At 45.3% G+C, this 21,742-nt stretch overlaps 1 protein-coding gene across 2 annotated transcripts in view; it reads left to right on the forward strand.

The window, feature by feature from the left end:
* Positions 1-1,117: 1,117 nt before the first annotated feature.
* The window catches only part of GGA3 (golgi associated, gamma adaptin ear containing, ARF binding protein 3), a 33,769-nt gene continuing 13,144 nt past the window's right edge, over positions 1,118-21,742 (forward strand). Inside the window, exons 1-12 of one of the 2 annotated variants that reach the window (XM_005297474.4) lie at positions 1,118-1,316; positions 9,663-9,747; positions 10,830-10,905; positions 11,479-11,577; positions 12,622-12,745; positions 13,745-13,848; positions 14,406-14,486; positions 16,033-16,170; positions 17,632-17,713; positions 18,260-18,376; positions 19,581-19,856; positions 20,642-20,709. In XM_005297474.4, the coding sequence (XP_005297531.1) occupies positions 1,277-1,316; positions 9,663-9,747; positions 10,830-10,905; positions 11,479-11,577; positions 12,622-12,745; positions 13,745-13,848; positions 14,406-14,486; positions 16,033-16,170; positions 17,632-17,713; positions 18,260-18,376; positions 19,581-19,856; positions 20,642-20,709 (1,290 nt within the window). In that variant the 5' untranslated portion in view covers positions 1,118-1,276. The remainder of the gene's footprint in view (positions 1,317-9,662; positions 9,748-10,829; positions 10,906-11,478; positions 11,578-12,621; positions 12,746-13,744; positions 13,849-14,405; positions 14,487-16,032; positions 16,171-17,631; positions 17,714-18,259; positions 18,377-19,580; positions 19,857-20,641; positions 20,710-21,742) is intronic. The other variant, XM_065562764.1, reaches the window with a different exon arrangement.

Genomic DNA, 21,742 nt, shown 5'->3' on the forward strand with positions numbered 1-21,742 from the left:
CCCCCACCCAGGATGGCAGGGCTCCGGCTGCAGCTCCCTCTTCCCCCCACTCGGGCAGAGGATCTCCGTCACCCGTCCCCCCCCCCCCCCCGCGCCCAGGGGTCATGTAGTTACTTTGTTGTCAGTAAGGGGATGCAGAGCAATGAAGTTTGAGAACCCTAGGCTAAGCATTGACACTGCAATCATCTCCTTGGGCCCTGCCCCCTGCATAGTGCTCCCTGGAGACACACTGGAGCACTCAGGATATCTCAGCACCAGCTCTGAACATTAAGGAGCAAAGGATAACATTTTAAAAAATACCAAAGTGAAGTAGGAGCTTAAATCTCATTTTCAAAAACGATTTAGGCGCCTAAGTCCCAGGAGTTGGGCTTTTTGAACATATCACCCAAAGTGCCAGTATCTGGGCTTTCAGTCCTGTGTGATGTCTTGATAGGATGAAGTGTAAGCCTGTCTTACGATCACTGTTTACATTACTGTCATTGTACCACGACACCGTTTAGATTTCAAGTCCAAAATATGCATTTTCCATGTGCATGGAGTTTCCATCTACTGGATTTTGAGCCAAAATTGGGTAACAACTCAGGCTCTGATCCTGCAACTGGAGCCATACAGGTGCAAAGTCCACTGATGCGGATCTTCCTCTCAGGAAGGGGCCTCAGTTTGCTAGTTAAGGTTGACAAAATAAATAAAAGCAAGCCACGTAAGGGGCCCCGGGCTCCATTTCAGACATAGCTGAGAACTGTCCCTTTATGCTAGTGTTGTGGATACGAGAACCCAGGTGAAACTAGACCCTGGGGCCTGAGTTCTGGGGCCAGCTCCCCATGCCAAAAGCTCTGCCACCCAGTTCAGGGGTCAGCTCCGCTGCAAGGGCGCCCACGCAGTGGCATGGCAAAATCTCTGCCACGCTTTGGGGCCTATTGTAGAGGGAGCTCCTGGGTACTGTGAGTAAATCAGAACAGTCCCGGCTCAGCCTGGGGCGCTGTGCGCACACAGTGACCGGGGATGTCTGAGCCCCAGGCCCACTGGGGCGAGGAGCTGGGGGGGCTTTTACCAGCCATTTGTTCTTGGGGGTCAGGATACCCCCAGCCTGCTGCGCGAGGCTCAGGAATCCCACTGTGAACAGCCCCAGCACTAGAGGGGGCCACAGTGGGGAGGGGTCCAGTCCCCCGCCCTGCAGTCCCCCCTCCACCACAGAACTGCCGCCCCTCCCCCAGCCCAGCCCGGCCCGGCTGGGCTCTCGCGCGGCTGGGGCGGAGTCTCGGGCCCGGCCGGCAACATGGCGGAGGCGGAAGGGGAGAGTCTGGAGTCCTGGCTCAGTGAGTGACCCCCCGTCCTCCGTCCGCGCCCCCAGCCCCTGTCCCCTCAGCACCCCCCTGCGCTCCCCGTCTGCCGCCCTCCGTGCCCGTGCCCCCTGGTCCATGTCCCCTCCCTACCGTCCCTGTGCCCCCCGTCTGCTGCTCTCCGCCCCCTCCATGCCCCTGTACCCACCTTCCGCTGCTCTCTGAGCCCCCGTCCATGTTCCCGCTCTACCCCATCAGTGCCCCCGTCTGCCTCCCTCCAGCTCATCAATACCCCTTCATCCTGTGTCTTCCTGTCTGCCACCCACTGCCCCAGCCATGCCCCTGTCTCCCCCTCTCTGTCCCCCATCCTATCAATGCCCTTGTGTCCCCCTGTCCATGTCCCCTGTCCTAGCCATGCCCCTGTGTCCCCCTGTCCATGTCCCCTGTCCTAGTCATGCCCCTGTGTCCCCCTCTCTGTCCCCCATCCTATCAATGCCCCTGTGTCCCCCTGTCCATGTCCCCCCCCATCCTATCAATGCCCCTGTGTCCCCCTGTCCATGTCCCCTGTCCTAGCCATGCCCCTGTGTCCCCCTGTCCATGTCCCCTGTCCTAGTCATGCCCCTGTGTCCCCCTCTCTGTCCCCCATCCTATCAATGCCCCTGTGTCCCCCTGTCCATGTCCCCTGTCCTAGTCATGCCCCTGTGTCCCCCTGTCCATGTCCCCCCCATCCTATCCATGCCCCTGTCCATGTCCCCCCCATCCTATCCATGCTCCTGTGTCCCCCTGTCCTATCCATGTTCCTGTTGCCCCATATCCATGATTCCCTGCTTCTCTGCTCATGTCTCCCCCTCTGTCTAATGCTCCCATGCCCACTCCATGCCCTCCCACTCCCTATCCAGTTCCCTCTCCCCTTCTGTGCCCGTGCCCCTGGCACCCACTTTCTGTCATCACCACCAACTTGCATGAAAAGAAAACCTCTTAGCAGCATGATGGGCTGGCTATACAGGTGTTTTCTCTGTGTGTAGACAGAGCCTTCTGATCTCTCGCAGAAGGAAATGATTATATATGCAGTTATTATCATGCTAGTTGTTTTATAAATAATGTACCAAGCATCTGCCTGGAATAGGGCTTTCTAGTGCATTTGGGGTTTTATCCCATGTGTCTGTTTGTCCTTACTGCCCATTTCTGAGTCCCTGTCAGGTTATCTAATAGCCTGATGCTTTCTCTGCTGCCTTTCCCCCCTTCCTGCCCCCACCTAGAGTCATGCACAGTGTTTCCTCATTGCTTTTAAATCGAAAGTCTCTAATCATTTCTGAGTATGTACTTGACCTGTCTTGTGCCTATCCCCTCTTCTCCCAGTGCCTGCCGGCTATTCCACCTACTCGCCCCACTCAGTTTTGGCTTGTTCTCTCTCTCACTGCCTGGCTTTCTTCCCCATTCTCTGTCTGTCTCCCTGTCACTCTCTCCCTGTCTCTTTCCTGCCACTGACTTCCTGTCGCTTCTCTGCTCAACTGTGCAGTCCATCCCTGTCGCTGAAGGGGATTGCCTGCTTATGGGGTAATACCAAGGAGGAACTTACTCTGTAGACTGGCTCTCTGCCAAAGCTGGAAGGGGAAGGGGAGATGGGTTGTTATGTATTCACACTGGAGGAATAATTCTCCCCTCAAAATATCCCCACCAATAACTTGTCCAAATGAGGGTTCAGTGTGCTCATTGTGACTGTATGAGTGAAACAGAAATCCAGAGCTGCAATTGCAGTGGGCACAACAGCAGGTCTGGCCTGTTATTTGGTGATTCATTTGTGAAGCCGGGAAATTCTTTACTCATTCCCCACCTCCTCCAAACTATCAGTTCTTTGGCTATAAAAGGTCAGTATTCCCTTCTTCTCTAAATTTTCTTGTGCTTTGGAGTCTCATTTGCAAAGTATACTGTACTAGGTGGTCACACACTTTGTAGCTTTTGTAGGCTGAGCTCCTTGCATTCCTCCATTCCCTTCCACAGGTTTCCTGTGTGCTGCTTTCCCATCCCCCTCTATTTCAGGGATTCTCTGCAACCTCCTCTTGCCAGGGGCTCTGTATGATCCCCCATGCTCCCCCATTCTTCCTATGCCAGAGATCCCCATGCTTCCTCTGCCCCCCATGACTGGGGCCCCCTTCTTCTCCAATGCCAGAAGCTCTGTCCGCCCCCCCCCATTGCCCCCTCAACCACATGCCAGGAGCTCTGTCTGTCCCAACTCCCCCCAGACCATTGTCCCCCATTTTTCTCCACTGTAGCAGGGATTCTGTGGGCCCTCCAATTTCCATGACCTTTATGTCCCGTTCCCCCATTCTGCCCTCCCATACTAAATGCTCTGTGTGCTCCCCCTACTCGTCCATGTGAGGAGCTCTGTGTGTTCCTTTATACTGCCCTTCCGCACACCATTATTATTTCTGTCTGGGAGGGAACGGGAAGTCATTCAGGGTGTCAACATGTTAAACTCTATTGGGAGGATGGACAGAGATGAGATGGGGGAGATAGTTTTGCTGGAAAGTGTTAATTGGTGTCATCAACTAGTTCTTGGATCTATAGACAATGACAGAGGTGGTTGAAGCAGTTGGGTCTCTTGACTAGCTGGAAGGAGCTCCATGTGCCTACCATTTCCTCCTTCCAGTTTTCTGATTTTCACCTGAAACAATAGGATTCTGCCCACTGATGCCTAGAACATACCCTGAAATTTTAGAATAGATCAGGTGCACCATTCAAAGTTATTGTAATAGATAGATGACAGAGAAATGCCATCAAGTTGAATGTCAGACCTCTCTTCGCTTGGCCAATTACAATGTGCTATTTGTCATAGTCCACACCTATAGGAATTTCTCCATTAAATCAGTCATACCTAATACGTATTGTTGTAGCCATGTTGGTCCCAGGATATCAGAGAAAAAAAGTGGGTGAGGTAATATCTTTTATTGGACCAACTTCTGTTAGTGAAAGAGACAAGCTTTCGAGCTACAACCTCACCCACCCTGTCTCTCTGATATGTTATTCAGTCATGTTACACCAGGGGGAAACCCCTGCCTTATTCAGAGCTATCATTTCACAGTAGGAGTTACAGGCTTCAGATGAAATAAATAGAGTTTGTCTTTTAAAAAGATTTTATAACAGGAACTGTTACAGGCTTCAATATTTGGAATAATATTTTTAAGGGCAAGTCACTCTATTCACAGAATCCTGGAAGTTTAAGATAGAAAAAGTCTTGGTTAGTCCATCTCCCAGCGAGTGCTGAACAGTTCCCAATTGTACGTTATTCTATCCAATCTGACTTTTTTTTGTGTTCCATGTTTGTACGGCGTCTAGCACAATGCGGTCCTGCTCCATGAGTGAGGCTCTTAGGTGCTACTGCAATATAAATAAATAATAATAATGGTAATCATTTGTTTTTAAATGTTTCAAGGTCTGGGGCTTCCACCACTTCCCTTAGGGAGACTACTCCACAAGCTATTAGATCTTACTGCCTAGATTTTTCCCTTTCTTTATTTCATCCCATCCCACTTCTTTATTTATTTGTGTTACAGTGGGCCTAAAAGCCTCAACCAGGGTCCAGTACTGTACAAATGTAGAACAGAACATAGTCCCTCCCCTATAGAGTTTACAATCTAAAATCTATTACTCCTACTTGTATCGTCATATATTAGCTTAAATAATTCCTCTTCCACCATGGTGTTTACACTATTCAAATAGGTGTAGAATGTTATCATCTATCTCTGTAATTATGTCAGTTGTTTTTAGCTATTCGTCTTTCCTTGTAAATCATTTCTTCCTGCCTGCTCATCATTTTGGCTGATCTTGTGAGCTCCTCACAATGTGTCAGTATCTTTCTGGCAATGTATTAATTGTAGCCAGTGACATACTCAGAAACACCCAGTCTCTCTCTTTTTCTCTCCCCAAAGAGAACTGATTAATGGAATACAGATCATGTATGAAAATATGTCTAATATGAAGGAAATTTTAGGTTGAGTAGCAGGAAAAGCTTCCCAACAGTTTGAATGTTCAGACTGTGAAAGTTGAGGGAGTGGTTGTCCTATGGCTTGGTCACTTACAACTAGATAGGGATATCACTAACTTCGGTGAGCCTGATTGGGGGCTGAGGAGAGGGCACATTTTTCATGGGACATAAGTGCGCTTGAAAGGATAATTTTTTTATCGGTAAATGTCGATTTCACCTCACATGCACAAACTGACAAAAATATTTCCATGGATGGTAATTGAAATGTACAGAGAGGCAAAGTAAGAAAAACACTGCTTGAGAACAGAATAGAGTTTGATTTAAGGATATTTACTTTGTATATTTTGACATGTAATATTTAAAATTTGCATTTTAATAGTTCTAAAGCTTTACCTTTTTGAATGGCAGTGTCTACTGTCTTTTAATAATTATTGTCTGATGACCCATATTGTCTGACGCTCCCCATAATTTCCCATAAGTGTGAACATTTAAATCAGTAAAAATAGAAAAGCTTAAAAATAAACATCAATATTATCCGTCTTAATTATCAACAAAAATGAAAATGGAATATGCCAAGCCTCGATATGAGACTTGAATGTTGCTTCCTAATTTAAAAAAATAAGTTTCTGCTTGATCACTGGTACAGTGACTCATGCTGGGCTGATTATAGAATCCTCCCATTGTAGAGGAGCATAATTTGTTTTCCATTGGCCATTGAAGAAATGTATGTGGGCTAGTGGGGGGAGTCCGGGTGTCTTTGCCAAATGACACTCCCTCCCTCAGGGAAGCGGAGTTTTGGGAGGAAAAGGTCACAATGGAGATATGCAGGAGAGGTACCTGTTGCCTTGTGGCCGTTCTGTTGGATAAAGGTGAGGGGAATGTGTGCCATTGTATAACTCTTCATTACTTCGTGGTAATTGTGTGATTATGGGAGTGGGAAACTTGGCTAGGAAGCTGAATTACTTAGACTGTTTTTCTGATAACTTTCTATAAAAAAAAGGGGTGTTGTGTCAGATGCGAAGCCAGAGGATGTACCCATTGTGTCCTCGCTGAAGGAAGGGGCAAAATCCATACAGCAGTATGGACCAACCTCCCACGTCAAGTAAAGGACAGAACATGACTTGTGTTACCAGGAATTTTCTGAATCAGTGGCACTTGCCCTTCAACTGAGCGGCAGAGCCATTCTGTCATCAGATGGGAGTCACAGCTTCCAGTCCTCACACTGCAGCGGGAGATGTGCTTCAATATGTGATGACCCAGCATCTTTATCCTCTCTCCCCTCCCACTTTTGGCTGCTGGGATGACAGCGCTCTTCCTCTCCCTGCATGCGGTTCCACCTCCAGCCTTAGCTGAAATGGGAAGGGGAGGTTAATAAATGAATCTCAGTTGCTCCCATACAGCTGGATCCTTTTACTTAACACTCCCTGCTCAGTCTGGCGCTCACATACAAGGTAGCTTATTTATATTATAGTTACCTCCATGATGTGCTCGACACTGTCCACACATATAGTAAATATATAGTGTACTGCCCCAGAGAGCTCATAATCTAAGAAGAGGGAGGGGGAAGAGAGATAAAGCCTACTATATCTGTGTGTGTAAATAATATCAACTATTTCCATGTTATCACCAGTTAGCATTCTGCTTATTCTACCTGGGGTACAGAGAGAGTGAGAACACCAGACACATAGCTGCTAGGAGCTGAGGATCCCAATTCAAGCCCTCAATCTGGTAATGGGCATCTAGAATATTGGCTTGTAAGTTTTCCTTCTTTCAGCAGAGAAGTAAAACAGTGAAAATATGAATAATTTATTAGACCATTTCAATTCTCTGTTCCCCAGGGTTCCAAAGCATTGTTATATAAATGAAATAGGCACCCTTGGTTTACAGCTGAGTGTCACCTCATTAGTGTTTCAGGATTTAGAACAGCAAAGGAATGTTGAGTGGCTTTGACACTCAGATCAGGTATGAGACAACATTATTATACCATCAGATGTGACCCAAATGTTTCAGTGTCTAAAAGCCAAGGGACTGGATGGTGATGGGATTGTGGTAGTGTTATAGAGCCCTTTCCTCTAGGTGCTGGTTCTGATCTACCGAGGGCTGTTCAGGGCCCTATGTGTAATCAGTTGATAAGTTTTAGTTTGTGTCCTAGTAGACCAAGTGTTCACGTGAAATCTGCTTCCACAACAGGTGCTATCTGGATCCTTGTTTGGCAGTATTAACAGAGGCGCCAAGGACTGAGAACCCTGAGGAGTAAATCTCTCCTCCTAGAGGTGATCCTTCCAGATCACGGTTGAGGCACATTAATGAGGCAAAGTGGGGAAGCTTGTTCTGCTGTTGCCTGCACTTTACCTGCTCTGTAAACAGAGGACTTCACTCTCCAGGCCAGGACAGAATTTCTGATAGAGCATGTTGACATCTATGAAATAGGATATCATACAGGTATCACATTGATATTTATAGGGGGTGATTTCCTTATGTGGAATGTAAACTCCCCCTAATGACGTCTCTCTTCTTGTTGGAATTGACTATCATGAGAGTTCTGAATATAAAACAACAAGGCTTGTGAGGTGTCTCCAAGCCTAAACTGAGAATATTCAACCCTCTGAGATTCCAAGACATGTTGGGAGAAGTCATTCAAGTTAAAAAGCAGAGCAGCTTTAAAATTAGTGACTACCGTGGAAATGTCATTTATGTTTCATTGCCCAGACCAGATCTCCCTCCTGGTGTCAGAATGCGCTGCCACCCAAATGTCCATTGGTTGAAAGGAATTAGTTGTGTTTTTTTGTAATAATAGAACATCCCATTGTATATTTCTTAAGTCTGCATTGTGCAAAGAGCAGCACAAGCTGGTGGCATTAGCAATGGAAGGGTGCTTTGGTACTCAGCCATACAGAATGCTGATTTGCTTGCATGAAGATAGCAGGCTGTCTTGTAAGCCCGGTTTTTCATGCTGCTGTCATGGTGTCTAGAAATTAAGGGCATGGTAATAAGATTATAGTGTTTTTAACAAATACGTGTCACTGCAGCAACTACATTTTTAACTAAACTTTCTTGAGTTTAAAACACAGCTCGGTAGCTTAATTTAAAGACCAAGGGAAGCAGCTTTGTGGTATGTGCCCTTTTGCTCGCCCAGTGTCCCATAGAAGCCACTGGGGCTCAACCTGGGCACAGGGATCCACATATGTGAAGCATCTCACAAGATTGGGGCCTGTGAGATGATGGGAGCATTTTTCTGGGGAAAGCAAAGCCAAGCAAACACTGTAGGAATACAACAGCAAGAGGGTTCGGCTGCACTTTAAAACAGAAGTTTCAGTGCAGTCGTTTGACAATTGTTGTATTTATGCCAGTGGACCGGTGGAAGGATGTGTTTGAAATTAATGCTGATATTTAATGACAGTTTGTCGTGTAGTGTGCACTTAAACTTATTCTTTTACATTTGCATTTAAGACTACGGTACATGCACGTATACCTCCTTTCACTATGGTTTGATTTGCTGTAGTTCAGCTGGATTTGTAACATATTTTTTTTCCCTTGGTATTGATTCCTGCTGTTGATAACTTAGTCATTGGGGGAAGGAGAGAGTCCGGATTGGTCATGCAAAACTGCAGCAAACAAATTTCCGCTCTACTACATCATGCCTCAGTTGGCTCTGCTGTAAAATTAGGTTGAAGCAGGAGCCTCTGCCACTGAAAACCCATTGCTGTCTCTGAGTTGACCTATCTGGAGCAGATAAATTCTTAACAAAAATAGATCTCAGTAGCTTCAGTATTCTGCAATCTGCTTCTCTGTGAGCTAGGGAGTATCCCAAAGTAAGGGTTTGGCAAACTGGATTGTGAATCTCATTTCCAGTAAGAAATGCAAAGGCAGCTAATAAATTCTGTGGTATTCCAAGAACAAGGCATCAAAGGTAAAGGATCTATGTACTGTGTTAAACCCCAGATCCTGCAATTTGTACACATGCAAAACTCCCAGTGACTGCAAAGGGAGATTTGCATACAACAGGACTGAAGGCTCTGGCCCTAAGTAGTTCAATATTATAAATGGACAAAGGGGAGAAAGACAACATTGCAAGCCTGCCTAGCTGGGGTAAGACTGTGAGGCTGTTCTCTTCTGTTCAGTAACTAGAAAATACTGAATCTGTAAGTACTTGAGCTTCATTGCCTGGTTCTGCAAAGAACTGTGTTAGGTGTTTTGCTAATTTTGGAGTGGCCTGATTTGACTTTGACACTCCTTCCTGACTAAGCACCCACAGATATATGGGAATGGAAATTGTGAACTCATTTCTCAGTTTTGATGGGCGGCAATTGACACTTCTCCCTCGGAAAGGCCAATTAATCTGCTTCTTGTTGTGTTTTGATAATGTGTGTTCTCTATTTTTATTCTTTTTACTAAAGATAAAGCCACCAACCCGTCTAACAGGCAAGAAGATTGGGAGTACATCATTGGGTTCTGTGACCAGATCAACAAAGAACTTGAAGGGTGTGTGTCCAAGTCTGTCAGACTTAGTGTCGTATTTTAACATTCTCAATTGAAAAAAAAATTTATGTCCAGGTGTTGATGTTTTATATTTGTAAAGTATGCTGATATTACAAGGAAAACATGAACATAAAGGAAGCAGGGTAATGTGGAAGCATATAGCAAAGCGCTTCCTCTTTGAAAAGCAACATGATCTGAGCACAGGATTGGGTGCCAGGAAAACATGAGTTCTAAACCTGCCTTTGACACTGACTGCTTCTCTGGCCTTGGGAATCTTTCCTAACCTCTCTGCCTCAATTTCTCAATCTGTAAAATGGGGATAATAATCCTTATCATTTATTTTCATAGACTATTTCATAGAATCATAGGACTGGAAGGGACCTCAAGAGTTGTTCTAGTCCAGTCCCCTGCACTCAAGGCAAGACTAAGTATTTATCTAGACCCACCCTGACAGGTGTTTGTCTAACCTGCTCTTAACCTCCAATGATAGAGAGTCCACAACCTCCCAAGGCAATTTATTCCAGTGTTTAACTACCATGGTAGTTAGGAAGTTTTTCCTAATGTCCAACCTACACCTCCCTTGCTGCAATTTGTATATATTGAGTGATCTCCATTCTGACTAAGCCATTCACAAGTTGATATAAGGCGTTACATCTTTAAAAAACTTTATAAACAATAACTAACGAACCCTCATGAGTCATGGCACTCCTGCAAAGTAGGAAAGTATTATTCTACCGCAGACAAAGCAAAATGAGGCACAGAGAAGGTTCAAGGCCACACCATGAAACATTCACTGAAGCAGGATTAGATCTCAGGAATTCCTGGTTACCAATCTCATGCACAGCCCATATGCACTAGACTATATTCCCTTTTTAAATGTGTAAACACCCCAGTTTACATAGATGCTGTGAGGATTATTTTGTTAAAGTGCTTTGAAGATATCAAGCTATAGAAGGGCAAAGTGACATTTCCTTTTAATTTTGTGATACCCTACTTGTCTAATCAGAAGATTTTGTGAAAGTCTAGAAAGTCCTAAAATCCCTGTGTCTGTTTTATTTATAATGTGGCACCTTGGTTTGTTTCAGTCCACAGATAGCTGTGAGACTACTGGCTCATAAAATCCAGTCACCTCAGGAATGGGAGGCAGTCCAGGCCTTGACAGTAAGTAGTCCTTACCTCCTCTCTCAAAGCCCAGAGCCAAGCTGGGCTCTTCAGTGTGGAATTTAAGGGGTGGGGGGGTGATACCTCCTGTTCAGTGGGGTTATCTAGTACCATCTTTCCTGTGCTCACTGAAACTGACACAGTCAACTCCTTAATTCTCCTTCTCTGCAAGGGGATGAAGACTGAGAAAAAAGGATATTTGACTCGTGTAACTGAAGCATGGAGTTAGTTTACTAATTGCACTGGAGCCAGAAAATCTCAGTTTCACTCTTGATCCTTTTGTTTGTTACCTTCAGGGAGGTTTTTTCCCCCCACCGCTGCCACTTCCCAGGAGATGGCTTCTCAGCGTGCTCTGTCGAGATTGGGGAAGCTGCCTGTTTCGATAACTTCACAGTTAAAGAAGTGGGGTTCAAGCCTTGTGTCCTTGGGCGGAAGTTCCTCTATCTCAATGAAATGTGACCCTTACCTGTCACCTGTTCTAGCTGGGGCCTCCCTTAGAGGAAAGCAGCTGTGTTATTTCTCTGGGTTTGGGGTGTGTTGATTTCACCGCCTGTTTCTATTGCTTGAACACAGGTGCTGGAAGCTTGTATGAAGAACTGTGGGAGAAGATTTCATAATGAAGTAGGGAAGTTTCGGTTTTTAAACGAGTTAATAAAAGTTGTGTCTCCAAAGGTCAGTCTTTAAGCTATTTTCTATCCCTCTGTGTAACAGTCTGGTCTTTCTAAAACCACAAGTAGCTCCCAAAGCGTGCAGCACGTTATCTGCCTCACTGTGTGAATTAGTCTGTAGCTTTTGTTTGCTGGGTGTTTGCACTCTGATTACTAGCTCTCTCAGCAAGCAGCAGTTGTTTTCCCATTGCTTGTGCAATACTTAGCATTGCTCATTTCCTTAATGTGGTGCAAGGACTTTTAGACCTTGTGTTACTCATTTTGTTGAAACATGATCATCAGCAGGGAGGAATTGTGATTCAATGGTTAGAGCAAGGAACTAGGAGTTGGGGCTCCTGGATTTGGTTCCTGGGTCTGCTACTGACTTGCTGTGTTGTCTTAGACAAGTCGCTTAATCTCTCTGTGCATCAGTATGGCAGGCAGATAATCTTATGTACCTTATAGGGATATTTTGGGGCTTGATTCATGTTTGGAAAGCATTTTGAGATTCTTTGGTGAAAGATGATGTCAGAGCAAAGTATTATCATCACCATCATTTTCTTAAGACAAAAGCAACTGGACACTAACAGGAAGTTTGATCCGTCTTCCATTGAAGTCACTGGCAAAGCACCTACTGATTTCACTGTGGGGAGGATTGGGCCCAGAGCATCCCATTTAGCTGTGGTATAACTCCAAACTGAATTTGGCTCATGTTGTCTCAGGCAGATGGAGATAAGATGATGTTTTATCATGAAACACAATGTAAATGTTACTTTAAAGAGGTGAGGGAAGTTTTTGTCTTGGTGAACTGCATCTTGTATCAATGTAGTTAATGATGAGTGCTCCTGGCCATCTGTGTTATGAAACTGTATCCCAGATCAGCACAGACAGGATATTTATAGTCCCATCTAATGTGAAAACAGACTTTAATGAGCACCCAATGAATTCCCATATTGAGTGTTGGTTTATTTATTTCTTTATTTTTTTTACAAAGAAAAGAGAGCGAGAGAGAGATTGACATGTTTTTCTTTCTCTCTCCCCCTGCCCTCCTTCCCCCCCCTTCCCCCAGTACCTGGGAGACAGAGTCTCAGAGAAGGTGAAAACCAAAGTTATTGAGTTGCTGTATAGCTGGACAGTAGCACTGCCAGAGGAATCCAAAATCAAAGATGCCTACTACATGCTGAAGAGACAAGGTGGGAAGCAGCTTCTCATTCTTGCACCCTACATTTTTAAGCAGGAATGTCACAAAGAGGGGACACTCAAGAAGGCAGCCTCTATCTGGGGGCAGGACTTGTTCAATCAGATGGTAGAAAAGACCTTGTCTACATGAGAATTTTACACTGGTTTAACTTAAATTGGTTTTTAAGCTGATTTAGTTAGTGCAAACCCCTGTGTAGACACTTGTATTTTAGTTTGAGTGGCTTATCTTGATTTAGCTTAAGCTGATTCCTAATCAATTTAAACTAAACAAGCCTGGTTTAAACCAAAATGAGAGCATCCGCACAGCCTCATGCACCAGCATAACTAAATTGCTTTAAAATTGCACTTTAAACTGGTGCAACTTTTTCACATAGGCAAGGCCTAAAGCGCTCAGAAGAGACGCTCATAGCTTCAGCACAGAGAGTCTGCCTTCAGAAGCCTCTATGAGTATAATGCAAAGTTAAGGATTTTGTGGTGGGGCCTGGCCATGAAACTTGATCCTTTCTCCAACTATTGGCTAGGAGTCTGTGGATACCACATTCTGCATTATTGTTCTCCGCTTGTCTGCTCTGCCTCCCAAGCTGAAGATATACATGGCTTTGGGTTTGCACAAAGCAGGATTACATGGGACCTTACATTGGGGTTCCCAGGCCAATGTGAAAGGAGAAAGACCCAGAGTGGAGAGCTATTGATTATACCTGTCGGGTACAGAAACTGTAAGGATGTGGCAAACTAACCCTTGGAGTGTTGGCCTTTCCCTAAGGAAAACATCCCTCAGTTCACCAGATAACATGCCCAGGGATTTTGCTGCTGTATTAATCCTCACTGAAATATCCTTCCATCCCAGTGTTCAAAGAGCTGGGCTGCATGTTCCCTCTGAACCCAGTATGCGAACAGCAGCGCTGCACCCTCTCTGTGCTGCCTGTATGCAGATAGTAGCACTGTCCTGAGTGACTGCAGGTACAAACCTACTTTGTTTTCTCTTCTCTCAGGTATTGTTATGTGTGACCCTGTAATTCCAGTGGATAGAACCCTGATCCCCTCTCCACCACCTCGCCCCAAAAACCCTGTGTTTGATGATGAGGAGAAATCCAAGGTAAAGTGAAGGCTGGAATCTTAATACCCACCAACAAAACAGAACAACTTTAAGTAAAAGGAAGTGTTCTGACTCAGCTCTAATCTGCTGGTATGTGGGCCTGATTTCACTCGGACTGTGGGTTTGATTCTTACCACCTGGAGACTCAGAGTTGAAATCCTGAGTGAGAGACCATCTCAGTGTTGTCACTATCTGGCCATTTCTAGTTAAGTCGCTCTCCAACTGCTGCAATGGAGGAGAGGAAAAGCTTTTCACCTTTCTGCACCGGGAGGAACTCTTGCCTAGTATCAGAAAGTCTCCAAGATCCCAGTGGGCTTGTACTGTATGTGAATGAAAATCTGGCAATTTAACAAAAAACAAAATAGCAAATCCATGAATGACTCCTACGGAAGTTACTGTTGCTGAAAATGCAAAGTAAGCTGCTTTGACCTCAGTCTGCTTTCTCTGAACTGCCCACTTCCCTTTCTCCAGTGCAGCAACCATTGGATACATGATCTTTCTGCCTCCCTTTAATAAGAGACTACTTTTTCCTAAAAAGTTCTCTTCTCTTCTTACAGCTTTTAGCCAAACTGTTAAAAAGCAAAAACCCAGATGACTTACAAGAGGCGAACAAGCTTATTAAATCAATGGTAAAAGAGGTAAGAAAAAGCAATAGAATTATTTAAGGAAACCCCTGTAGGAATTATCATTATCAGGGGCTTGCTTTGTCATTTGTAAACTTTTTAACACTAGCTGGTACATAGCTTTAGTGACTCGTGAATGGCGGAATCGCTGGATTTGTTCTTTCACAACTATTTAAACCGGCCTGCTCATCTGTGCTTGAAGCTTTAGGGACTGAATGACTCAAGGGAATTAGCAATGAGGTCTAAAACCTTTCACCTTTAGGGTTGTCAGTTCACATCCAGTCCGTAGTAACTGAAAGTTGATATCATCCAGTGGCTGTTGGGTGGGCTGTGTGAAATGAATTTGTTGGTGAGTCTCATTCTGGGTCCCAGTTAACAGGTGTTTGCATCACGAAACCTCTATAGTTGGTTCCCTAGTTGGAAGATATAGCAGAAAGGGCAAGGATCAAATGGACCATGGGGAATGAACTACCTTCTCACCCCTCAAGGGGACAGTCTGCATCAAGGATTGGTGAGGGAGAAGCTTGAAGTGCTGCTGTCTTTGTAGGATCTGATCTGTGGATATAGAGGACTGTCTCTAGGGTTTTCAATCTGGCACTTATCGCAAGTTGTCTACATGCACATATATATCCCACCCTAACTATTAATGAAATTGTGATGTGTCCATCCACTCCAGTATCCAGGTGTCATGGGGTTCAAGTGACCCAGTGTTGTTCTGGCAAGGAGAAATACAGTTTCTAATTTGGAGAGAATACAAGTCACTGGAATCTCTTTTCTATATAAATTAGCCCTGTCCCCATGCAACTCTAGGCATCACATTGGAGGGGGTCTCCCTTATTTTTGGTGGAGAGCATGGATGCCTAATTAGAATGGGTTAGAAATTTTCTGACAGAATGTTTTTGGAATAGAAAATGTCCTTTTGTTGAAAGTGAATCCTTTTGCAGAAACGTGTTGATTTCAACAAAATTTTGTTAGGGAAAAAACAGAACGGAGCATTCCAATATTCCAATTCTAACTCTTCAGAACAGAATGCTTTGATTTTCTATTTTGAAATGCCTTTTTGTTTACTTTTTTAAAATTTTATATTGTGTAATATAACATTTTAAAAAGACAAAATTAGAACAAAACGTTTTAATTTTATTGGAACAAAACATTTCAGTTCACCCAAAACAATTTTGTTTTTCAATTTCTTTCACAAGAAGTTTTGAACTTTTTTTGGTTTTGTTCTGTGTCAGAATGGAAGGTTTTTTTGAAATGGCAGAATTTCCAGCAAAATAGAAAATCTGGTTCCTGCCCAGCTCTATTTCAAAAACACGTCAGCATTTCATCTGATGCGACTCACAGCTGAGCTCCTGCTGTAGAGATCTGTGGGAAGACTCACTCTTCTCTTTTTCAGTGAATGCTCACCGTCCGACGAAGTGGACATTCACCCACGAAAGCTTATGCTCCAATACATCTGTTAGTCTTAAAGGTGCCACAGGACTCTCTGTTGCTTTTTACAGATTCAGACTAACACGGCTATCCCTCTGATACTCTTCTCTTTTTGTTTCAAACCTTGAAGGATGAGGCTCGGATCCAGAAGGTGACAAAACGCATGCACACTCTAGAGGAAGTGAATAACAACGTGAAGCTGCTGAATGAGATGCTGGTTCACTACAGCAAAGAGGACTCGTCAGAGGCTGATAAGGAGCTCATGAAGGTGAGTACAAGCTCATCCCTCTGCATAGGAGTCCTTCAGCATTTCCTTCTTCCAGACTTTATGGAGCTTTACCTTTGCACAAAGATGCAAATATGCAGAACAAAGTGATCAATGATATAAAGCGCAGCGATCAGAGCTGAGAGCAATCAATGGGAACTATCAGCTGGAGGTGATAATACTATGCACTTAACACTTTTCAGCTGAAGGACTCAAAATTCCTTCTAAAGAAGCAGGCACTATCTCTATTTACAGGTGGTGAAAGTGAGCGCACCAGGAATGCATGACTTGCTGAGATCACACGGTGTGTCAGTGGCAGAATCAGGAAGCCACATTTTCTGATTCCCAGTGCCACTGGCCATGCTGCTTGTGGTGGAAATAGTCATCTCCCAAAGCACCATAGTCAAATAAACTTAAAATCTTTGATCCAAACAACAAAGGTTTCCTTCCCTTCAGGGGAAGAGCTTGTAGACACTGTATTTAATGGAGAGAGCACCAAGAAAATAATAACCAAAAGGGACCAATCGAGCACCTGAGGTGATGATAAAAAACAACAACAACTAATTCAGAAACTTTCCCTTCCTTGAACCCATCTCCACCAGAGTGGAGGTAGTGACCTGTGTGCTCATGGACCACTCCCTGGACTGAAGACAGGAATTTTGGTTATGGCACAGGACTGGGACTAAGGAGATCTGGATTCAGTTCCCAGCTCTGACTTCGAGCAAGTCATGTGGTTTCTTGTGCCCAGTTCCCCATCTGTAAAATGGGGATGACGATACTTCCATTCTCCCAATTAGATCGGAGGCTTTTTGGGGCAGGGAGTGTACAGGACCTAGCACAATGGGATCCCATCCTCATTTGGGGTCGTAAGGAGCTACTGTAACAGAGATGATGATAAAAATAGTCCAGCATATGGAGTATAAAGAGAATTAAGCATAAATGGCGATAGCATGGAGGACTGATGGTATCAGTGGCATGCCATGACATTTGTAGTAAGACATGCAACAACTCACTTGCATGCCTTACGTGGTCCAAAATTGTGTCCTCCATGCAGCATGACCTTCCAAGTACAGCAAGATTTACAAAATGGCATCCCCCTGCGGGGCTGGACAGAATAGTCCTGTGGGCCGCCAGTTGGACAATGCATAGCCAGCTGGGCATGTAGTGCGTGCCTTGTGTTCATAGCATACCACTGGCTGATATTCATCTTTATTATAATGAGAATGTAGATCGGACTTGGTCTCCTTATGCTGATAAAAAGGTGAATAGCTCCCTGTAGAGCTGGGAAAGGGGAATTTGGACACCCAGTTGGACCAGCACTCGCATCAAGAAAAGACGCTGGGTCTCCCTTCATACTGGGACTTCCATGCAGATGAATTATTTCATGCTGACCGCAAGAGCAGGGTTTGTTGCTGTCGATGGCTTTTGGCTGATAAGACCCTTTCTCCTGATCTCTCTTCCCAGGAGCTCTATGAAAGGTGTGAAACCAAAAGACGGACGTTATTCAAACTGGCCAGTGAAACAGAAGATAACGACAGCAGTTTGGGTAAAACAACCATCTCCCCTTTTTGGTGGGGAGGGTATGTGGCTTAAGAAGGAGATTGCAGCCAGGCTGGTGTGACCAGTAGCTGTGCAGGGATACAGCAAGAAGGCTATTAATGTTACGTTACTTCTTTCTGTGCCTCCATGGATGTGTCCGGCCTCTAACAGGCGGATAAAAACCCAAGGCCCTTAAAGCTTATGATCTAAATTAGAGCAGGGCCCTGGCAGTAAGAATTGATAGGGAGGGAGGCTGTGTGGGAAACGATCTCATTGAACACAAGGTAAGGGGATACGGCTCTCAGAGGAGGGGAGATGTCCCTATGGGAGCTAATCACTGAGGAGTTGTTATTATTTATTACGGCAGTGCCACAGGGCCAGTTGAGAATGGGGCCCCGTTGTGTGAGGCGCTGCACAGACAGCCCCTGCCCTAAAGAGCTTGCAGTCTAAATAATGGATTGTTGTTGATGATGATGATTGAGCGTCCAAAGCAGTAGAGAGAGCCAAGTGACTGAAATCTCTACTGGAGTTTTTGCCTCTCTCCCACATCTAGGGGATATTCTGCAGGCCAGTGACAATTTATCCCGGATAATAAATTCCTATAAAAAAATAATCGAGGGTCAAGTCATCAATGGTGAAGTGGATATCCCGACACTGTCTGCAACAGAAGGTGAGTAGCCATCTGTTCTGTTCGGTTTTGAATCCTGTCATTTTGAATTTCCTCTTGTGAAGGGTGTCCAAATAATTGCAGTAAAGGACAGTATTATCAGCTGTTTGGGCTAAAACCTGTCCAGGTAGGAATGACAAATCATCTCCCAAACAGCAGCCATTGATGGACACACGGATGAGTTTATAATTCTGGCCACCGGTGACAATGCTTTGACTTGGAAAGTTCTGCCATTTCCACAGTTGGCTTTTTAATAATGAAACCTTATGACTTGTGACATTCTGACTAAGCAGACCTGCATCTGAGCTGGGCTTTCCTGTCTGGATTACTAACAGTTGATGTGGAATGCAACATTTTAGTTAGATTATTCAACTGTCCTGGCCCCACCTAAAGGGGAGAAGTTAACATATATTTAATGTTTATCTTGTTCTCTGTGCTTAAATGTAAGGTTGGGAGCATTATCTAAGGGATTGGAGCAGAGGCCTGCGAGTCAAGGGATGTGGGTTCTGTTTCTGGCTCTGACAGCAACTCAGTGTGTGAATTTAGGCAAGTCCCTTAGCAGCCACTATCTGCCTCAGTTTCCCCATCTGGAAAATGGGACTAATACTACCCACTTCTCTGGGGTGCCGTGAGGCATAATTATTGTTTGGAAAACACTTTTAAGATTCTTGGATGAAAAACATGAGGGAAATGATCATTGTACAGAATGGTGTCCCTTGTCATAGGGAAGAACCAGAATTTGGTTGTGATGAAATTGAAGGGGACCCTGGACACAGAGAAAGCCTGTAGTTCTCTTTGGCTCGCTAGTAACGCCTTGATTGACTGCAACCTGTGCTGCCTGTTGTCACCACACTGGGTCTCCCAAGTTCTAGCCAGAGCTATGCAGGCATGGAAAGGATTGCCAACTACACTACACATAGTACATGCAGTATTGAGAGCAGTGACTGGATTGGGCTCCTCTTTTTATACAGAAGTTTCCTAACTATACAGTGTCCAGCTCAATAGCAATTTAACAGCAAATACTCCAGTGGAAAGCATCTAGGTGTCCTCTCTTGTGAAGAGTCAGAAATTCTGATTAAAAGAGAAACCCCCTTACCCAAAGCATCATCTGCGGTAACTTGGCCCTGGATATTGTCTTCACATTGTTCAGAGCCTTTGCTCCAGCTGACTGCAGTCCCTCTTATAACTTTTCTCCCCATCTCTGCAGGGAGCGATCCCACCAGTAATCTCAGTGCGCTCATTGACCTTGCTGGCATGGACGTCTCCAGCACCCCACCACCGCCGATGCCACTTGAAACACTAACGCCAGCACCAGCACTAGTGCCGACACAAGCTTCATCAGAAATCCCCATCCTCCCACCTCCTCCCCAAAAGTTTGGTCACTCACGGAGCCGGTCCTCCAGCCAAGTAGAAGCTCCTCTGACTCATCAGAGCAGCACGGCCAATTCCCTCTTCTTGCTGGATGAGGAGCTGCTGTGTTTAGGTAAGAGGCTGGTGTGGCTAGGGTGTGTTCTGGGGAAAGGGTTTTATCATGGAGCTTGGTTCTAGAGCTGGGCAGCAGAGAACAATGTATTAGTACTAGCCATAGATTGTCAATTCTGTAGTTTATTATTCTGGTTTGTTTTGGATGTCGTCATCCAATGGACACCTAAAAAGCTCCCTCCACTGAGTGGCCCTGCGAATGGGAATTTGGCAGTAGGCTAAAGTTAAAACCTCTGGAGGCTCCTCCTGAAATCAGGGGTAGGTCACAAATGCAGTGAGTTTGCTGTAATCCCAGTCTAATCCCTACAGATGCTTGTCCACATCAGAAAACCACCACCACGCTTCGCTACAAGTTTCAGGACTAAAATAGCAGTGGGTGCTGTGGTTAGGAGAAAGTGCATTAGCAAATCTGCCTACGGCAGCCTGCACAGTACATGCCTTTGGGTCTCTGTTACTGAATAACAGGGGATGCTACAGGTCAGGAAAGAGGAACATTGGAAGTGCTGCATGGAGAAGCTTGCCTGCGTGTGCAGGACATGTCTGCATGAGATCTATGAGCCTGTGGCTGATCATTGCAATGGAACATGCATGTCTCTTTCATCAAGCTTTCAAACTGTTACAGAGTTAAACTGAGTAGTTTTACCACAGTGGTCAAACACCCTATAGTAGGTAGGAGGGGGTTAGGAAAACTAACCATCTAGCTCCCCTTCTTACTGCCTCTTGACTTTAATGTTGAGAATTTTTGCAATTTTACTCCAGTTTCCATATCTTTTCTTCGGCATTCAGGCTTGAATGACCCAGCCCCCGGTGCAGTGAAAGAGTCGACTGAAAACAAGCAGTGGAATATGTTCCAGGTATGAAGAGAGGGATTTATTGAGAGAGAGACTGTCGTTGCGGGAGGTCTCTGAGCACTCTCGATGTTGCAGTGGTGGTGCTTTTGCCATATCCTGGGGGAGTGCTCACACGCAGGCCAGAGACGATAACTGTTCCAGACGTGAAGACCTGTGTCTTGCCTCTGGCCTTGTGTAACTGGGATATCTGAACCAGTACAGAGAAGATCTCTCTGCTTTCACTTTCCTTCTTTGTATGTGCTGCTTTTTAGTGTGTATCTCAACAAAGCTTGATACCAAAGCTACCCTCTCCCATGGGGAGGAGGTCAGTAAGTCTAGACTGAATAGAAACACAAGGGATGCACCCAGTTTGCAAGGGAATAGTTGTATTCTGGACTGAATACACTCGGAGGCCAAAGGCAGAGTCCATCGTCCCACGAGACTGGGACTGCTGAATGAAGAGGTAGCACCTTTCAGTTGTTGCTGCACTGAAATGTACTGTCCATCTTCTCTCTCCTCTGCTCTGGCTATTTACTCCTGAGGGCATTCTCTGCCAAAAAATTAAAAATTCTGCGCCAAAAAAATAAAAATTCTGCATACAATATTTTAAAATTCTGCAAAATTCTGCAAATGTTATTTATCAAATAAATGTGGAGGCTCCAGCGTGACATTGGGGAGCACAGGCCACTGGCTGCCCAGAGGTGGGAGATCACTGTGCAGCTCCGGCTTCCCTTCCCCCCCCCACCGCTGGGACATGGACTCAGCAGTGAGGCTGCACTCAACCCTGACACAGCGCAAGGACCGGGCCTGCCACAGAAACACCCCAGGGCCCTGTCCCTCGGTGCCAGGTGCACCAGGGAGACTCAGCAAGGCAGGATCCAAGTGTGGAAGGGCTTAGTGTGGGGGGATCCAGGTGCGATTTGAGAGGATTCTGTGTGGGGCAATCTGGGTGTGGGCAGCTCAGTGGGGGATCCGGGTGCCGGGGGGATCTGGATGCACAGGGTCTTGTTGGTGATTCTGGGTGCAATGGTAATGGGACTCTGCAGGGGGGTCCAGG

Source organism: Chrysemys picta, chromosome 12, assembly GCF_011386835.1.
Source record: "Chrysemys picta bellii isolate R12L10 chromosome 12, ASM1138683v2, whole genome shotgun sequence".
Taxonomy (NCBI): domain Eukaryota; kingdom Metazoa; phylum Chordata; order Testudines; family Emydidae; genus Chrysemys; species Chrysemys picta.